This window comes from Lampris incognitus, chromosome 4 (assembly GCF_029633865.1).
Source record: "Lampris incognitus isolate fLamInc1 chromosome 4, fLamInc1.hap2, whole genome shotgun sequence".
NCBI lineage: Eukaryota > Metazoa > Chordata > Actinopteri > Lampriformes > Lampridae > Lampris > Lampris incognitus.
The window spans coordinates 44,415,613-44,436,113 of record NC_079214.1 but is presented as its reverse complement, the minus strand read 5'-3'; the positions used below and the strand labels follow the sequence as shown (position 1 = coordinate 44,436,113).

Here is a 20,501-nt window from a genome sequence, read left to right as displayed (position 1 = left end):
TGGTATTGAAATGCCAGTATGCACTCCATTTTGTTTAACATTTGTAATAAAAGCACTGCAGACTACTAAAGAGTGATTGCTAAAATGTACAGGTGAAATGCTACACATCTTTAAAATGCTAAAATGATGTTTTAAACAATAAAACTTATGTAGTCTAACCAGCGAAATACAATTTTCTTTTGTAGAGCCCAAGTGTACCATCTGTCTTCACTGTGCCACCTTCTCCGGACGTCCACTAAGTCATGTGTTTTTATGATAGTATTAATTGCTCTTTGAGAGGCAACATGAGGTTCAACATGATCCCTGTCTAAATAATCATTTTGAGTACAATTGAAATCACCGTCTAAAAACAAAAAATCATCTGCGCTACAACTAGACAAAGTGTCACTTTAAGTATTTATAGACTGGACTCTATCTGCGCCAACATTTGGAGCATATACATTGATAAAAGTGAATGTAAAACACTCAAACTTGGCTCTGACCAACATTAGTTTTCCCTCTATCACTTCTTTAAGCTCATGAGAAATCAGCAGGGACTTTTTTGGAGAAGATAATAGCTATTCCTCCACTCACTGAGGTTAAAGAGCTTAAAATGACTTCCCTGTCCCACTCTGATCTCCAGCCAGTTTCACTGGACCTGTCACTGGGTGTTTCCTGGACAAACATCACATCAACACTTTTCAGCTTCACCAGCTCATGTAGCTGCATCCTTTTCCTGATGTCTCTGGCTCCATTTAAGTTCAATGAGCCCATTTTAAAATCATTCATTGTGAAAAATAAATAAATAAAAAGGAAACAACCAGACAGCACATACGGACTGCCAAAATAAAAAACAAAAACAAAAAACTTTAGCTTGATTCATCTCCATCTTCAATCAGCTCTTGTATGACCTTCGCCACTATTTTCTTTAATCTGTAAATTTCCTGCTAACTAAAATCATTAAAACCAGCACTTCTCCTTTAGTCTTAATTTTTGATCTGACCGAGTTAAGAAAAGTCATTTTATCTGGAAAGTAATTTTCCACTTTCACTCCTTTTGCATTCTTTGTAGGAACTGTTTTATTTTCTAAACCCCATAGGTTTGCTCACTCACACTGTGTATCAAAAAAAAAAAAAATTCATCACTGGAGTCAAATGCCACCATTTCCGCCCTCAAAGTCTGTTTCTGTTTTTCCTTGTTTATTGTCACCTTCTTTGCTGTTGAACCACTACTGGTGTTATCAGATTTTCTTTTTTCTTCCCCCCCCCTTTTCCCCCAATTGTACTTGGCCAATTGCCCCATTCTTCCAAGGCGTCCCGGTCGCTGCTTCACCCCCTCTGCTGATCCGGGGAGGGCTGCAGACTACCACATGCCTCCTCCGATACATGTGGAGTCACCAGCCGCTTCTTTTCACTTGACAGTGAGGTGTTTCACCAGGGGGCCATAGCATATGGGAGGATCACGCTATTCCCCCCAGGTCCCCCTACCCCCTGAACAGGCGCCCCAACTGACCAGAGGAGGCGCTAGTGCAGCGACCAGGACACATACCCACATCTGGCTTCCCACCAGCAGATACCACCAATTGTGTCTGTAGGGATGTCCGACCAAGCCGGTGGTAACACGGGGATTCGAACCAGCGATCCCTGTGTTGGTAGGCAATGGAAAAGAATGCTATGCCACCCAGACACCCCAGATATCAGATTTTCTTTTCTGACGAGACAGTCAGACTGCTCTCCTCATCTACCATATCTACACCTTCTGCCAGAATCACCTCTGGCCAAGCCTCAGCTGTTTTAAAGTCTTCCTTCTCCTTCTCCCCTTCAATGTTTTCATCACCACCACCTGTCTCACTGCTCTGTTGAGACTCACTTGCTTCATTTCCTTCATCACTGATGGCTACACTATTTGAAGCCTCTTTTTCTCCAAAACCTTTACTTCCTTCCTCCCCTCTTCCAACATCACTATTGTTGTCCCATTCTGTCTCATCGTTCTTTCATTCATCTCAGGTCTGTCTCCTTGCTCTTTGTCTTTCTGCCCTGATGTTCCTTGTCCAGTAGTCTGATCAGAGGCTTTTTGCCATGCACCTGCAGGTTTCTCTGGACAAACTTGGATCACATGTCCCTCTCTACCACAGCCAAAACATTTCATATCTTCTGATGTAGCAAAGAAAATAGAATCAAACCCATCGATTCTCAGCCGAAAAAACAAGTTTAACTCCTGTGATGAACAATTCTCTCCCATGACACACATGTTTAAGCGAAAGAGACTTACACCCAGAAAGGGTGATTTTAATAGGGGACACAATTTTACCCTTTCTGGAACGCTGTCTTTCATCTCTGGTGAATGGGGGGGACATTAGACACAATCACCTTCCTGGTAGGTCGAGCCAGAGGCAGCACCGGCACACAGAGTCATTCATTACACTGCCGTTTGTGTTGAATGTGTTAGCTTTCTCTACCTCATCCACAAAATCACCACCGCTCCATTCATTCTGGCCCCCACCGCTAACACACACTCCCCCAGCAAACAGGAGAAACTCCGACAGATCTTAAGTCCGTGTTTCCTTGTCAGCTTGGAGAGATCCATGACACCAAGAAAACTAAACAATTAACCAATAGATATACACACCACAATAATATAACACAGTACGAAAAAATGAGAAAGTTTGCAGACCAACACTCACTCCATGCTCCCGCTTCCATTCCCAGCTTGCACTCAGAGAGAGATCGAGAGAAGGAGAGAGAGAGAGGGGTGACAGTATTTATGCCTACAATAATGGATAATATAATGTATTTCTCTGCAATGGCATAAACAGACATTCCTTATCAGAATAAGAATATGCTTTTTTTTGTCTTGCAACTTCAGATATCAGCCATTTGATACAGTGGGTTGCCTATATGTGACATGTGAGACACACAAACCTATAAAAGGTAGCAAATACAAAATAGAGATATTAACATAAAGGCCCTGTATATAGGTTTAAGAACCAGAGATGCAGTATGCAGATATGCAATTAAGCATTTATATAGAATGTCTTTATTATAAAAAAATAGTACGAATATAAGTTTTTTAGCCAATCTCTACTGTACAGAGTACAAGTGTAATGTCTTCATTTGTAATGCCTCTGATCTGCAGTTGTGTGTTTCATGGACAGCAAGCTGACCTCAGCTCTGATGAGTACATGCTGTATGAATGTAATCTGGTAGACAGTGCATGCCAAAGGGCAGCAGACCAGTGCAGTCTGCTTCACTTATCATCACTGCCCCTCTAGCTATAAAGTTCCTGAATATTGAGTCATGATACACTGGCACACTGACACACACACACGCATGCACACGCACGCACGCACACACACACGCACACACACACACACACACACACACACACACACACACACACACACACACACACACACACACACACACACACACACTGGTTGTTGTAAGATGGAAATCGGGGTACTGTCACTGTTAGGGTTTTTTAGTCAACCTAGTTAATGTAATATGTTAATGCTTTGCTAGACAAGTATATACTGCTGCTGCTGCTGCTTATAGTTTCTGGGCGGTTCCGCCCAGAAACTTACCAGTAACCCATATTAACGTGTTCACTCCAGCTCGTTATCTTTGTTTTTGTTCCGGAAGTCAATTGTCTAAGCTCACTTCAAGAAGGCGGAGCTCAACGTCCAGCCTTTTGCTTCACCTGACCCCAAAATCTTGGGATAAACTCCTGCTAACCTTTTTTTTTGGGGGGGGGGTTCCCCCTTTTTCTCCCCAATTGTATTTGGCCAATTACCCCACTCTTCTGACCCGTCCCAGTCACTGTTCCACCCCCTCTGCTGATCCGGGGAGGGCTGCAGACTACTACATGCCTCCTCTGATACATGTGGAGTCACCAGTCGCTTCTTTTCACCTGACAGTGAGGAGTTTCGCTAGTAGCGTAGTTCATGGGAGGACCACGCTATTCCCCCCAGTTCTCCCTCCCCCCCAAACAGGCTTCACGACCGACCAGAGGAGGTGCTAGTGCAGCTATCAGGACACACACACCTACATCCGGCTTCCCACCTGCAGACACGGCCAATTGTGTCAATAGGGACACCTGACCAAGAAACTCCTGTTAACCTTTAACTTTAAGGGCTGGGGAATGAATGTAGTGAATGAGGGCTCCTCACAAAAATAGACACACAATTTGTGTGTGTGTGTGTGTGTGTGTGTGTGTGTGTGTGAGAGAGAGAGAGAGAGAGAGAGAGAGAGAGAGAGAGAGAGAGAGAGAGAGAGAGAGAGAGAGAGAGAGAGAGAGAGAGAGAGAGAGAGAGAGCGAACCAGAGAGAGAGTGAGAAAGAGAGAGTATATCTACATGTGTCCACATGTGTGGTAGCCATAATTATAAGTAAATGAAAATGAAATGTTCATTTACTTACAATCAAGGACAGAATTTGTATTTCTCTACAAAGGCTCTGTAAATAAACCAGGCCATGGGATATCAAGAGAGACTCTGGTGAAATGTGGTTCCGTGGGCTCCATGCAGATTAGCCACAAACAGGTTGCTTACTCAGAGTGAATGAGGCTAATCCTATTTGTTAGCCTGTGTTCATCACAAGCATATTTGTATGCAAGGCACACCAATCACAGATAGCCAAGACCCCCCTCTCTCACAAACACATTCTATGTTTCTCATAGAAAACAGCAAAATGAGGAGAGTAATGTGTATATGTTAGTGTGGATGTGTGCGTGACAGAGAGAGACAGAGAGAGAACAACACAGAACAGGCAGAATGATAGTGAGCACGGAGACAGAGAGAGAGAGAGAGAGAAAGAGAGCAAGAGGGAGTCAACAGTTGAGTAAAGATTCACTAGGAAAAGGCAATAGTAGAGCCTGGGAAGATGACTCACTCCAGAGGAACAAAGGGATGCACCGGATCTGTAATTCCCAGGCTGTTGGGAATAAAGGATGATTGCATTGCATGAAGTTTAATTTTCTAGGGCATTGGGCCAAACCCAGAGATTCATTACAAGAGCCAGATCCCTGTTGGATTCTGGCTCTTGTAATGAATCAGTGGTTTTACCTCTGAGGTAATGTGAGAACTGGGAGCTCTTTCATTCTTTCTTCCATTCACTGACTGTCTTGATTTTAAGCCTGTGGTGTAATACATCAAAGAACTCCGAGAAGCAATCACACCATTACAACTGCACACTGAAACATCATCCATCCATCCAACCATCCATCCATCCAATCTGTCTCCCTCTACCTCCTCTTTCATCCCCATCCCCTAAATGCTGGGTAATCACTCTTTCACAATTTCTGTCTGTCTCTCCATCCTGTAAGCTGTCAGAGAAAAACTTCATCACTGCCCCCTCCTTACTCTCTCCCTTCACATTTTCTGCGTTTCTGCTCATTCACATCAGACCATCAATTCTCTCCGTGACATTTAATGAATAGTAGTGCAGCGACATCTCTTCCTCTTTACCCCTCCTCCATTCTCTTCATCTTTGCTTTCCTTTTCCCCCCTTCCCCCTTCCTTTCACCTTTCCACTCCCCCGCTGATCGATCTCTCCTAATGTGCCGGACTCTACCCACTTGTGTTTTATATTTTATGACCTCATTTACGTCTGGCTCCTTTAAGAGCATCGGCCTTGTTGCTAGGAGACAGGGGGCTTAGCGACAGGCCAAGGAGACACTGCCTGAAGATTTCTGATGTTCTGCCTTGTCCAATCAAAGCAGCTCAAAGTGTGTGTGTGTGTGTGTGTGTGTGTGTGTGTGTGTGTGTGTGTGTGTGTGTGTGTGTGTGTGTGTGTGTGTGTGTGTGTGTGTGTGTGTGTGTTGCAACCAACAGGTCTGTGATGCTAAAATAAAACCTAATTTGTGAATGATTTTAATCCATGGCTTATTCCAAACCCTGTTGATAGATTGATGTTTCATTCAAGTATATTTTGTGTTTACAACAGTGTAATGTATTTAAAGTCCTTTAGCAGATGTATTTATAAATACTGAGTAAAATTATGGTTCATGCCTTTAACTCTTTACTACTATGTCTTGGTAAGAAATTGCTTCACAATAAACAATCAGAGACAGTCATACAAAAAAAAATCATCATTATCCCTACAATTTCTGTAAACCTTCTGTCTGGTGGTGTAAGATAATGACAAACTATGTGATCCAAATGGATCTCTATCATGCGTAAGGACGTAAGGACTAAATCTATATTAACTGGCAAACAGCAAGAAAAAACCCACACTATTCATGTTGTCTTACACATATCACCGGTTTGTGCTAATGAACCAGTTTTGAGTGTTGTGATACCATATGGAGAGAGGATGACGTTAGCTGTAACCATGGGGGTGGTTTGTGTTTGTGTGTAAGTGAGAGAGAGAGAGAGATGGAGAGAGGAAGAGCAAGAGAAACACGAGAAAGAGAGAGAGGGATGGAGAGATCATGATGGGGAAGAAAGGAAAAGTGTACAAAAGTGTGTTTGCATGGTTTGTGTATCCATATGTACGAGTGTATGTGATAGAGCGAGAGAGAGAAAGGGGGGTGAGCTGGAGAGGACAAGTGGGGTTGTGTGCGCATATGCCTGTTTCCAGCTCTGACATGTGCAGTGGGTGAGAAAAAACACTGTTGCCATGGAAATAGGTTTCCTTTCCTCCTCCTAAATGTTTTCACTCGAACTGCACACGCACACACACGCACACGCACACACACACGCACACACACACTCTCTCTCTCTACATCTACACAGTATGTATGTGAGTATGTATATACAGTATGTGTTTATGAAAGTACAGTATGTATGTATGTATTATGTATTTATAAAAGTATATGTGTGTGTGTGTGTGTGTGTGTGTGTGTGTGTGTCCTGAGACAGTTAATGCAACTGGCCAGTATGGGGTGTCATTCAGGAAAAATGTAATTTAAATAGTGGGAATATACATTGATTTGATGCTAAAATATATGGTTAGCTGGTATATACATTGACTGTGCTATGTATCAGTTTGCTGGCTTATGTATTGGTTTGTTAGTTTGTGTATTGGTTTGTATACATTGGTTTACAGTTTCATAGTTCGTGTTTTCATTACATTGGTTTGCTCTCACATAGTATGTCGAGTTTGTCTCTTATTAGTTGGCTGGTTAACATTTTGATTTGTAAGCATATATGCATTGGTTTGTTGTATAAATATTGGATTATTCGTTTGCACATCGGTTTGTTAGTTTAAGTACTGGTCTGTTTCCATTCATTTGCTGTAGTACACATTCATTTACTTGTTTATATATTGGTGTGCTGGCACATATATTGTCTTAATGGAGTTTATATTTTGGTTTGTATAACTTGGTTTGCTGGTTTATAGCTTGATTTACTGGTTTATGTATTGGTTTGCTATCTTAGATACTTGCTACCTTACATTTGATTTAATAGATTGGCTGGCTGTTTTCCTATTGGTTGAAGTTATACTTTGCATTGCTGGGATATTTGTTTGTTTGTTGTATCATATATTGGCAATGATGCAATGACGCACTGGCTTATATATCTGCTTGCTGGCTATATTACTGGTTTGATGGCTTACATATGGTCTGCACATACTGAAGGTTTATATCACATATTTAAAGCAATGATTCGGTCTGAAAGCACAGTTGGCCTAATAACAGTTCATCTGAATGTGTACTGATTAGAATGAATTTCGGAAACAGCAAAATAAAACAACTGTCTTTATAAAACTCAAGATGTTTTGGTAAAACTTCAAGCTCAGAAACATCTGTAGAGACAGCAGGATTCAGGATTCTTGTCAATTCTACAACAAACTCTCCTATATCTCGAGAGGTTATTTGGACCAACATTTCTCAAAGAGCATGATGCTATAATACTCGAGACTGGAGTTGAAATCATGTGTTAGGATCATGTGATCATGTGAAAGGTTTGATCAATCCTGACACAATGCAAATAATATATGCAAACCTAGGGATGTAACGGTTACCGGTTTAATGATTAACCACGGTAAAATTCCCGACGGTTAGTATTACCGTTTCAAATTTTAATTATCATCAAAACCGTGTTTGATTACCGCGCTTTGAAAAACTCACGGTAAATACTGTCCAGCATAGTCTCTCAGACGCAGGTGCGCAGGCGCAGCATGCAACGTGGGTTTGTTTTGCCTCAATGAAGCATGGAAGGCACAGGCAGTGACGGCGCTCGGGAGATTTTTTGCCTACTAAGAGGACGAAGTGTGAAGTGTGGTCGTATTTTGGTTTTTATAAGAGTGCTGAGGGAAAATTGATGGAAGATGGTTACCCTGTCTGCAGAACATGCAGAAAGAAAATCGCTGCGAAAGGGGGCAACACCTCTAATCTTATGAGTCATCTCCGTGACCACCATCCACAACTTTACAGCGAATGCAAGGTAAGTTAACTTTTAGCTGAATGCCTGATGTGGGGACTTCGGAATGGGGGAAAATGTCATGGTTTGTATGTCCAACTTGCTAATAGCTTGTCAATAATGTAAACTTGAGCTTTCCTGTTACCAAACGTTACTCTTTGTGAGGGCCGACGGTCCGTCCCACTGGCTAAAGTTAGCTGCTCGTGCGTAGTTCGTTCTTAAGGAAAAAACCTCCACAGGACTCCGGTGTAAAAAGATAACAAAACGAACATTTATTCCGGTTCCACAGCGAATTCTTCATACAGGAGTAATCAAATAATAATTTCCTAAACTATAACTAATTACTATGGCTACGGTAAGAAAACTGTACAGCTTCAGTCTCCAAAATCACCGCCGACTCAACGCTCACAAATCTAGACGCTTCCTGATTCACGTACACAGAAATTTGCGATCTTCTTAAAGTGACAGTAGCCCTAATGTTCAACATGAGCACTGAGCTAAATAAAACTGTTTCATATGCTTATCTATACCAAAACATCATTCCTAATGCAGATTATATCCAAAGCTTGTTAAAATGTGAAGAAATTTCTTTTTGGTTGCTGTTTTCTTATTTGCAATGTGCAAAAGTGCAGTTACCTCTCATGGCCACATGGTGACATCTTTAATGCACATTTGTATATTTTTTTTCATATGTTTACATAAGGAATGTTATTATTTTATTCATTTATATTATTTTAATGTTTATGCAAACAAAAAGTGCATAGTGCTGCTAATTTTATTTGTGGTTTTCAAAATAAAACTTGGTATCAGTACTTTTTGAACATTTTCAGCACATTTTAACAATACCACGATAATACTGATAACCGTGATAATTTTGGTCACTATAATCACTATAATCATGATATGAAATTTTCATACCGTTACATTTCTATGCAAACCTATATATTACAAGAAAGCAAACCAATATCCAGCAAAATCATTATATCAGTATATGGAAACCAATACATATGCCAGCAAACCAGTGTATAAACAGCAAATCAGTGTATGAGCAGAACAGAATATATATCTGCAAACCAATGCTTTATCAGATAAATCAACATATACAACAATAAACCAATGTAAACAACACCACTTTAAAAACAAATAATGCAGTGTATGCAAAAAAACCAATGCATATGCCTCAACACTGATTTTAGCCAACAACATATGATGGATACACCAATATGTGTGTCAGCAAAACTATGTATGCAATCCAATGTATAAAACAACAAACCAATGTATGTTATTAAGACAACACGGCAGCTAACCAATAAATAAACAGGTAAAACAATACGTACAACAGCAAACCAATGTATAAAAACCAATATTTAATGTAACGAACCAACGTATACTCAAATAATCTAATATAAATGCACGCAAACCGATGCTTAGTCAGCCAACTAATTGGGCGGCTAATGTACTATATGTGCCAGAAAAATCAATATAGAGAACCAACATATAATCCAGCAAACCAATATACAAACTGACAAACCAATATATAATCCAGCCTACTGATACACAGGACAGTCACTGTATATAAGTATATCAACCAATATAGTTTAACTTCAAATCAATGCATATTCCCACAATTGAAATGACTTTTTTTCTCCATTTTTTACCTCATTGCCCTGCCTCTCAGCCTGACCCCGCCCTGACACACTTTCGACCCATCCATATATGACAAATGACTGCTAATCCAATCCATTTAACCTACACTATCACGCATACATGGTAACTGTTTTATCTCTCTCTCTCTCTCTCTCTCTCTCTCTCTCTCTCTCTCTCTCTCTCTCTCTCTCTCTCTCGCTCTCTCTCTCTCTCTCACACACACACACACACACACACACACACACACACACACACACACACAAACAAACGCACACACACACACACACACACACACACGTGCACACACATACAATGGTCTAGTTAATAATGCATGTTGTCATTTCCCATCTGTAGGTAGTGTCAAATCTGTTTACCTTTGCCCTGAATTTCAACTAACAACATTAACCCCCCCCCATTCAATTCAATTCTACCTTTTACCTCCCACATAGCCCCTCAGTAGAACACTCCCTTAGAAAACACACACACACACACACACGGACATGCACAGTTGTCCCCACTGCCGGGGTAGACGCCACGCCTGTCTGGAGTGTGTGATGCTTCCTGTCATGTGACTGTCCATTATTGATGAGATAAGAAACATCCCCTGCCCCCCTGGGACCATGAGCTCACTGTTGAGGTCACCACTCTCCATGCACTATCTGTGAGCTTCTGTGTGTGTGCATGTGGTGTGTATGCTGTTAGCATGTGACTAAGTATGTGTGTGTGTGTGTGTGTGTGTGTGTGTGTGTGTGTGTGTGTGTGTGTGTGTGTGTGTGTGTGTGTGTGTGTATGTGTGCCATAACTCCTTGTACTCTTACCCATTCCCTGCAATATGTTCCCCCCTCCCACAAAGGAATAGTCTTTGCCCCAACCCAGTATGTGCTTTAAAAGAGAAAGCAGAAAGATGAGGTGATGAAACGCTACACAGGGTGTGTCACTGAGTTTCATATGGAGTCAATCTGTGCAGCACCGCCCCCGTCTCTTCATTCACTGGTCCCATTCATCCATTCTTTCTGAAAATAGCTAATTCAAGGTTCAGTTAAGGAGAGATTGTTCTACAAAGCCTGATCTTCACTTACAAAAACACAAAACACTGACATTCAAGTTCAAGTTCAACTTGTTATTGTCATGTGTAGAATACAATGACATTCTTGTGCTCTGGCTCTCTTTGCCTTAACACAAAGGACACAAGGACAAAGGACACACCACCCACCCCCCCAAAAAATACAATAAAGATGATGTGAAAATTAATTGGTTTTAATACCGCTATTCCCTATGTTAAGGTATAGAAACAATTATACAGTATTCACATATGTGTGTATGTGTGTGTGTGTGTGTGTGTGTGTGTGTGCGCGCGCGCAATTATGTGTGTGTAATAATAATAATAATAATAATAATAATAATGAGGACAGGTTTGTCTTTTGTAAATATATATTCACAAAAGACAAAGCTATTATCATCTGTTACTGTGTTCTTATCAACATATTTAACTCTATTAGTTTCACGCCTTGAGAAATTTTGTCGACATTATCAATTAATTAGTATGAGCTAGTGCGTGCGTGTGTGTGTGTGCGTGTGTGTGTGTGTGTTTGTGTGTGTAAGTGAGATAGAGAGAAAGAGAGAGAGAGGCAAGGCAAGGATAGTTTTTCATATAGCTCATTTCATACTCAATTAAAAATGCTAGATGTATAAAACGACATTAGATAAGAGATACAGAACAAGATAAAGTGATTAAATAGTAACACAATTAATAAAAGAATAAGATAAAAGAGGGGGGGTGCGTGTGTGTTGGTTTTTGTGTGTTGTTTTGTTGTCCTCATGAAAGCTGTCAGAATTTCCTCGCATCCATGTTTACCACCCCAGCAGCCATTTTAAATTCTGATCCCTGTAAGCCCCCCTCCACACACACACACACACACATATAAATACCTGTGGCAATGGAAATATATAAACACATTTTAAGGGCAGTTCCAACCAAATTACAGAGCATTTTTATGCCATACTGCACCTAAAAAAAAGATTCGGTCTGCTGCTTTAATTTGCTGAGGTTGGAGGATGAACCTGGCAGGCAGTGTGGTGGTGGTGGGGGGGGGGGGGGTTGGAGGTAGTGAGTGGGTTGGCTAGTATGTTAGGGTAAGTGAATTTTCATTCACTTCTTTTGGGCAATAAGCACACAGGCGCTCTCTCTCTCTCTCTGTTTAACACACACCATTCACACACATATGCCATTGGAGTTTACAGAGTTAATGGGCTGTAGAGTTTCGTCTATGTGAGCATGTGTATACTCACACACACACACACACACACACACACACACACACACACACACACACACACACACACATACACGCAAATATCTGTGGAGGTGGAAATATATAAACACACTTTAAGGGGAGTTCCAACCAAATTACAGAGCATTTTTATGCCAAAACGCACCTAAAAAAGATTTGGTTAATTTGCTGAGGTTGGAGGATGAACCTGGCAGGCAGCGTGGTGGCGGGGGCTGGGGGGGTAGTGACAGGGTTGACTACTATATTAGGGTGAGTAAGTGTTCATTCGCTTGTTTGGGTAATACGCAATCTCTCTCTCTCTGTCTCTGTTACACACACACACACACACACACCACACAAAGCGTGACTAAACACTAGAGCATATTAGTGAATTTCCTGACATCTACAGGTTAAAAACTATCGAACGGTTTTAAACATGCCAGGCTGGTCTTGGTATTCTGTGATGCAAGCATAGCAGGATAAACACAGCTGCAGATCATAACATTAATAATGGGGCCGCCTGATTTAGGCGTGCCAACACACCTATCAACAGTAACAGACAGACAGACAGAGCCAGCACGATCAACTGTACTGTCAATGATGGTCCTTTGACAGATCTAAATCAAACAAACCCATTATTAATTCTATTATCTGCAGCTGTGTTTATTCTGCTGTGCTTATATCAACGCGTATCCAAAACCAGACTGGCCTATTTTTAACCTTAAGGTGATTTTTTCTTTTTATTATTATTATTATTTTTTGGATTCCCCCCCCCCTTTTTTTTTCCCCAATTGTATCCAGCCAATTACCCCACTCTTCCGAGCTGTCCCGGTCACTGCTCCACCCCCTCTGCCGATCCGGGGAGGGCTGCAGACTACCACATGCCTCCTCTGATACATGTGGAGTCGCCAGCTGCTTCTTTTTACCTGACAGTGAGGAGTTTTGCCAGGAGGACGTAGCACGTGGGAGGATCACGCTATTCCCCCCAGTTCCCCCTCCCCCCCCCCCCAAGCAGGCGCCGCAACTGACCAGAGGAGGCGCTAGTGCAGTGACCAGGACACATACCCACACCCGGCTTCCCACCTGCAGACACGGCCAGTTGTGTCTGGTAAGGTAACACAGGGATTGAAACCAGTGATCCCCGTGTTGGTAGGCAACGAAATAGACCACCACGCTACCCAGACGCCCTCCTTTAGGTGATTTTTAATCTGCAGATGTAATGAAACTCATTAAAATGGGCTGTGGTTTAATTACTCTTTATGCAAAAAGCTCTCATCTGCATGAATCAGTGCTACAATTAGCTTCTTGAATAGTAAGGCGAGATTTATCGCCCCACATCAAGGTGATGGTGGGTTCCCGCCACAGCTACAGCATAACGTTTGATTTAGACTACTACACAGACGCAACTCTTTGACTGCTATAGCACCACCACAAGCTAGGCGGCACTGCCCTGTATGTTGAGCCAAGGCATGCAGACAAAATCAAGCGCTGACTAAGTAACCGTGTTTACATTTTTTATTTACTGGTAGGCAGCGAACAGAACATTGTACTGAAATGAAAAAAGAGCTCATTTTGTTGGCGTTGGCATTATTAAGAAGGAGAAAATTACGTTTGAGAGGAGCTGGTCTCTGAGTACACTGGACATGTTGAGGGGAGGTTCGCTAAATACTGAGACAGATGAACTGCTGGGTGCCAGCAGTAATAGGTAGACAGTAAGCAGCCCAGGCAAACCAATCACAGCTCTTGCGGTGTTTGCGTTGCCCCAATAACCTCGATGTGCAGTTACATTTTTGAGGAGGGCCGAGCCCTTCACGTAGCTATGGTGACGCCGCTGTAGTCTAGTGCTACAGTCACGTTGACACAGAACCATAAACCAAGCCTAAGACGCTGTGAGAATGAGAGCAGCCTGAAAAGGAGAGAGAAAGACAGAGGGAGAGAGAAAGAAAGAGCGAGAGAGAGAGAGAGAAAATAGAACACTAAGATCTGTTTTTTTTTTTATCTTTGACTCTCCACCTTACTTAAACATCATTTCTAAAGAGCGGAAGAAAGATTTCCCTTCTTACAGATGAAACACACACACACACACACACACACAAACCTTCCTGTTGCCTTGGTTACAGGGGAGGAGATGAGTAGAGGAGGAGAGGAGGAGGTGCTTATGTTTTCTTTGGGAATGGAGCTGGAGAAATATCTGACAGAATAATATATTTACCTCTCTCTTTCTCTCCCCCCCGACCTCGGCTTCATTGTCTCTCTGGTTGTGTTTGCACTGTACACTTTCTGTTTTATCTCCCTGCCTCCGAAGTCTTTTACTTTGCTTTCCAATTTTAGATGAGTCACGTTCGCCCTCAGAGAGCTCAGCAACCAGGGCGCCAAATGGCTCGGGTAACTTTCTTTGGAAGAAATTCTCCACTTTGCCAAAGTTTCAGCAGAGTTGAAAGTAAATGCCCCCAACTTCAGGGTGAATCATTTAGATATGACCCAGGAAGCAATAGTGCAGTCATAGGTGATCAGGTTCAAGGTTTTTGTAGAGCGGCTGACTCTGTGTGATAAAACTAGGCAGGCTACACGGACACAGCTGGGGACGTGCTGCCCAGGGCCTCCTCACAGTGGCTGCTGGGACAAAACTCAGTCTTGCCCCCTTGAGGACAGACTGTCAGAGAGGTTGTTTTAACATATCACTTTTTTTTGACAATTCAGACTAGAGTCAGACACACTGGTAATAACCTTTTGTTGTCTTACGTATCTGCTTCTTATTTTTGTTCACCCCAATCTACCCAACGTGTAAATAATGTATCACGCCTGGGTTGCTGAAGCATCTTGTGTTGTAGGCTGAAAGGTACAGGCTACTGAGTCCTGCATGTGTGACAAACCCTGGATAGGTCCCTCCTCGCGGTATTGACCGGACTTCACTTGTGGAGTTGGCGCAACCTGGGCAGCACTCAGCTGACTAAAGCCTAATGGGACTGTGGATTGGTGGTTATTAAAATCCCACACATCCCTGGCTCGAAAGTGTCTAACAAGTGGACAGTCCAGACTCCCTATCCGACCGTCACTTGGGTCCAACCCGTGGTGTATCCCATCGTCTTCAGTCTTATGTTGCCATGGAACTAGATCCTCCCAGGCCAAGCAGTGTGGACCAGCATCATGACCTGATCACCACTTAATCAAGGCTTTAGCGAATGGCTCTGAGATTTTTTCGAGGACTGTGCTTTACCCCCCCCCCCCCAAGCACACACCTTAATCTCTTGGAATGGATCCTCGCACACGAGAGACACCAACGACATATCACGCCCGATTTAAGAAATGAATGAAAATGCAAAATGCATGAAATAATGTTTAAAAAGGTTCACTCCGGCTTGGTCGGGTGTCCCTACAGACACAATTGGCCATGTCTGCGGCTGGGAAGCCGGATGTGGGTATGTGTCCTGGTCGCTGCACTAGCGCTTCCTCTGGTTGGTTTGGGCACCTGTTCAGGGGGAGGGGGACCTGGGGGGAATAGCGTGATCCCCCCATGTGCTACATCCCCCTGGCGAAACTCCTCACTGTCAGGTGAAAAGAAGCGGCTGGTGACTCCATATGTATTGGAGGAGAAATGTGGTAGTCTGCAGCCCTCCCCGAATCAGCACAGGGGGTGGAGCAGCGACCAGGGTGGCTCGGAAGAGTGGGGTAATTAGCTGGATATAATTGGGGGAGAAAAGGGGAGAAAGAAAAAAAAACCAACAAAGAAGTTTCAACGTAGACTCCACAACATTTATATGATGTATTAGGCCCAGATCATTTTACTTTGCCAAATATGTAATGTACCTTTTGATTGAAGTCTGAACCAAAATGAGGTAATTAAAACATGAGTGCAATGCATTGCCGAGTTTCCTTTAGCTTGCTAACTACCAACAGAAGACAGCACGTTTTGCAGCAAGGCAGAGCGCAGGATTTATGTTATCACTTGTGTACTTAAATGTACACGACAGCTTTAAATTGACAGTGATGCTTCGTGTTGGCTTGTTGCTCTGATGCTCAAGTTTTGGGGATATGCAACACAAACAAAACATCCTGCTGTGAACCCTCAAGTATATTCCTCCAGGCCATCATTTCCTTGGTTTGGTTCAAACATTGCTAAAATTGCTTTCACACCAAAAATGGTCCGCAACACAGTCTGACTGAAAGTGCACCTACCCGCAATTTTTATCAAACAGTAAGGACTAACTTGGTCACACACCTGTAAAAATAAATTCAAATCAATGAAAAACCTTACAAAGTCTGCACAAAATGATGTTGACGTGAAAGCCACCAAAGAAACTGGATCATAGTGCTACATGTTGGTGACCCCTTACCTTGATCTCCAGACCATTACAGTTGAGGCTCATCCCGCATTCGTCCGTGATTTCTGTAATCTCTGACAGGTCGTCATCTTCGAACTCATCCAGGCTGATGTCGTGGGTCAACCTGGGTAAAGAGGAGAGGAAAAGTCGTAAAACAGTGAAAGACAGACATCAACTTTCCAGCACTTATCCCTCTAAACATCTCTTGTAATGACAGAACTCATAATACTACAACTTATGAAATATCAAAATCCCTCCCTCATTTCATTTTTACACGTGCCTGCACATTGTTTTTAATAACAATAAATTAAATTGATTTCTGAACCAGGGTCAGTGTCAAACCCCCTACATACCGCTGGTCTGTATCAACATTATCCATCAGCACATTCACATACATACATACATACATACATACATACATACATACATACATACATACATACATACATACATACATGCACTTTGCCCTTGCCCTAACCAGGGTTCATATTCACTCTGGTTATACTCTCTTGTCCTATGAACATGTATGTGTTTTTTTTTCTTCCCCACATTCTGTTTCTGATGTAAATAGGGGTATTTGATAATAAATAGATATTACATTTTTATTGATTTATCAACTGATAAATCAACGTGTCTACACAGCACTAAGGCAATGGGAATGAAGGAGGAGGATGGATGGGTGGATGGATGGATGCATGGACAAATGGATGGATGGATGGATGGATGAATGGGTGGATGGATGGATGGATGGATGATGGATGGATGGGATAACCAAATAATTGGTTAAATGTAAATTCCTAAGCAAAGTGCACACACAGTGCTATATAAAAAAAACCCAACACTGACAAATAGTGCAGTAAGTGCAATACAAGCTGCATAGTGAGAAAGAGAGAAAAAAAAACAATGACAGAGAAGAGGGAGAAGAAACAGTGAAAGACACCAGCATGATGAGTGTTAGGGTACTGGAGTGACAGCAAGTGACAGCCCCAGACACAGCCATGAAGAGGGGGAGCATGAAGTACTCGGGTAGCCTGGAGGGAAAGGGCTTGTCATGTTCATGTTGCCCCGGCTTAAGCCTGTGTGACAGGGCAGGAAAGAGCCCAAGGCTGGATGATAGTGGTGGAAGATTGGTGGGGTTGAAGTTTATCTGTCTGACTGTCGATGTGAGAGTCTGTGTCCTGTATCTTGAGGAGACAGACACTGGAGACAGTGACCACACGGGGGCTACGCTCCACAAACTAGTTATTCAAACACATAGGTTACTGAAGTAGCATAAACACTGCTCACTTGACAAACTAGCTTTGATACAGCGTACTTGTTTGTGTTTTTCTATCTGATAGCTGATATGCTTTATGTCACGTAAGATGACATGCACACAAGATGTATGTGTTTCAAGCCCAACAAAGTTTACTGGATTGTAGACTGTTGACACCATTGTCCATGGGCCCTCACCAGTGTTGGAACCCTTCTTGAAAGCAACACACACACACAAACACACACACACATACACACACACACACACACACACACACACACACACACACACACACACACACACAACACATATGCATACACAATGATCCATCACCAAGACGGATCATTACTGATCGTTATGGTCCCGAGCAGAAACATTTATGTCACATTACCAGGATTGTATGGTAGGTGAGAGGTCGTGCGCTTCAGGCAACAAATGACAGACTGGTCTTGGGTTGCTCGCTTACTGTCAATTTGGGCTGGATAACTGTTAGCTTAATGACTATTAGCTGGACGACTAGCTGGATGGATGAGCATTAGGTGCCTATTGTGTAAGCATGCCTTGGGAAAACATCTATTGTGTTGTTCTACTGTAGTCAAAGTGAACTGCTATATTCCAACCCGTGCCATGGTTTATGAACTAAGTACATAATACACAAACATCCTATAACATCCTTCAGCATTAAACATACACTGTGGGTTGGAAGAGCCAACATTCATGAAGGCCACAGACTGGAACTTAACACCAATTGCTCTGTTTCCTGAGGAGTGGTTGTTTGGCTTTGTGGTGCGCTGATGTCAGACAGGAATATGTATCATCCGCCTCCCTATGTCAGAATTCAATTAGCCTGTAGCAAACAATGCTTTATTATTTTTCCCTGTTATAATTAAGTCTGGCTTGACCTGTCTTTACTCTCCTGGGCCTGAGAGAGAGAGAGCGAGAGACAGAGAGAGAGAGACAGAGAGAGAGAGAGAGAGAGAGAGAGAGAGAGAGAGAGAGAGAGAGAGAGAGAGAGAGAGAGAGAGAGAGAGAGAGAGAGAGAGAGAGAGAGAGAGAGAGAGAGAGAGAGAGAGAGAGAGAGAGAGAGAGAGAGAGAGAGAGAGAGAGAGAGAGTGAACGAGAGATACTGTTAACGTTGAATAGAATTGAGGGAGAAAGGGAGGCAGAAAGGGGATGCTCACAACAAATGAGAGGAGGAGAAGGACCTTGATAGTTGTGTTGCTGCCTGGATGATGCTAATATAATTTCTACCAGTATGAACACTGTGTCTGTTTCCTCTAGCCAACATATAGTAGATAGGCTGCAGCTGTCTAACCATCCCATGTACAAGGATGGGTATACGGGAGTTAGACAGCCCAGGAAAAAGCATCTGTTTACCACAGTAATGAGGCCCAGTAGGAGAGAGAGAGGGGCCGAGAGAGTAAAAGTCAAAGGGAAAGGGAAAAGGGAAGAGATGAGAAGGAGAGAGAGCACGAGTCCAGCAAACCATTGGCAAGAAGGAAATAAGGGATCTGTTTAGACAGAGTAAGAAAGAGAAATGGGGACTCAGTCAACTTGAGCTTGAGCTCTTGAGCTCTTTTTGACTTTTATACACAACTTGCACTAATGTTTTGTTTTCTAAGATGGTCTCAAAATTATTTTGAGGCAATCCAAGCAAATTAATTTATTAATTTCAATTATTCTATTAAATTCAAACTCTTGGTATGCATTAACACTAGCTCCATACCTGTAGCATAAGCAGAAATCACAGTGTGGGTGGGCACAGAGAAAATCAGGTGGGCCTAGCCTGTCCAAGACCAATCATACTTAATAGGTTCTGAAACAAATATCTTAACCTAAATGGGCCATTACAACAATACTTGCCTGAATGCACCACAGTTTATCATACAAGCTTTATACATCATCAGAGGTACTGTTACAGGCAAGAAGACGAATATTAACAGCATCGCATAGCCTGGCATGGCGGCCACATATTCACACACACACACACACACAGTTGACAGACGCAACAGCATTATTAATCAAGTGTATGGACAGAGGTACACACAGGGCTGCTGACACTGGGGGAACACTGGGTCAGTTGTCCTCGGCTCTGGGTAAAGGGAGGGTCCAACTTCGATGGCTTTCACAGCTGCCACCACTCCGTCAGCCCTCAGAGCACACGACGACGAACGCCATATAGCGCCGTTGGAGCAAGGGGACCTGCGCGAGCCCGGTCAGAATTGAGGTCCAGACTAGAAAAGAAGTGTACATTCACACCGCCTACGTTTGGTCTGTTTGAGGTCCCAGTATGTTTTATAAGTATAGTTTTATAAGTATATTTTAAGTATATTTTTTCCATGTAAATCTGATGTATAGTATATTCAGATCATTATATTATGAGTTTGTTATGAATTTTCCACAGACAACTTCAAAGTATTAAAGTTGGGATTTGGGAATGACAGCATGTCTCTAATATGACTGAATTTTGGTGGTGGGGCTACCCCTTTAATTAGCTTATATTTGGATTAACTAGTGTGAGGGAGAGGAGAGCGCTTTTGTCATGTGCAAATGGAACAAGCATTGTGTGTGCGTTATGGCCAGTCAGTGACGTGTGTGCGGTCGGGACCCGGGGGTGGCTTTGGAGATCATCTTGTCCTGGGGCACGAGCAAGACACACACAGTGTT

General features: G+C 42.6%; 1 protein-coding gene across 1 annotated transcript in view; it reads right to left on the bottom strand.

The window, feature by feature from the left end:
* The window catches only part of mapk8ip1b (mitogen-activated protein kinase 8 interacting protein 1b), a 56,334-nt gene that overhangs the window by 25,148 nt on the left and 10,685 nt on the right, over positions 1–20,501 (bottom strand). The window contains exons 2-3 of the mRNA XM_056279345.1: positions 19,878–20,036; positions 16,592–16,703 (exon numbers count right to left, since the gene is read on the bottom strand). Of these exons, the coding sequence (XP_056135320.1) occupies positions 16,592–16,703; positions 19,878–20,036 (271 nt within the window). The remainder of the gene's footprint in view (positions 1–16,591; positions 16,704–19,877; positions 20,037–20,501) is intronic.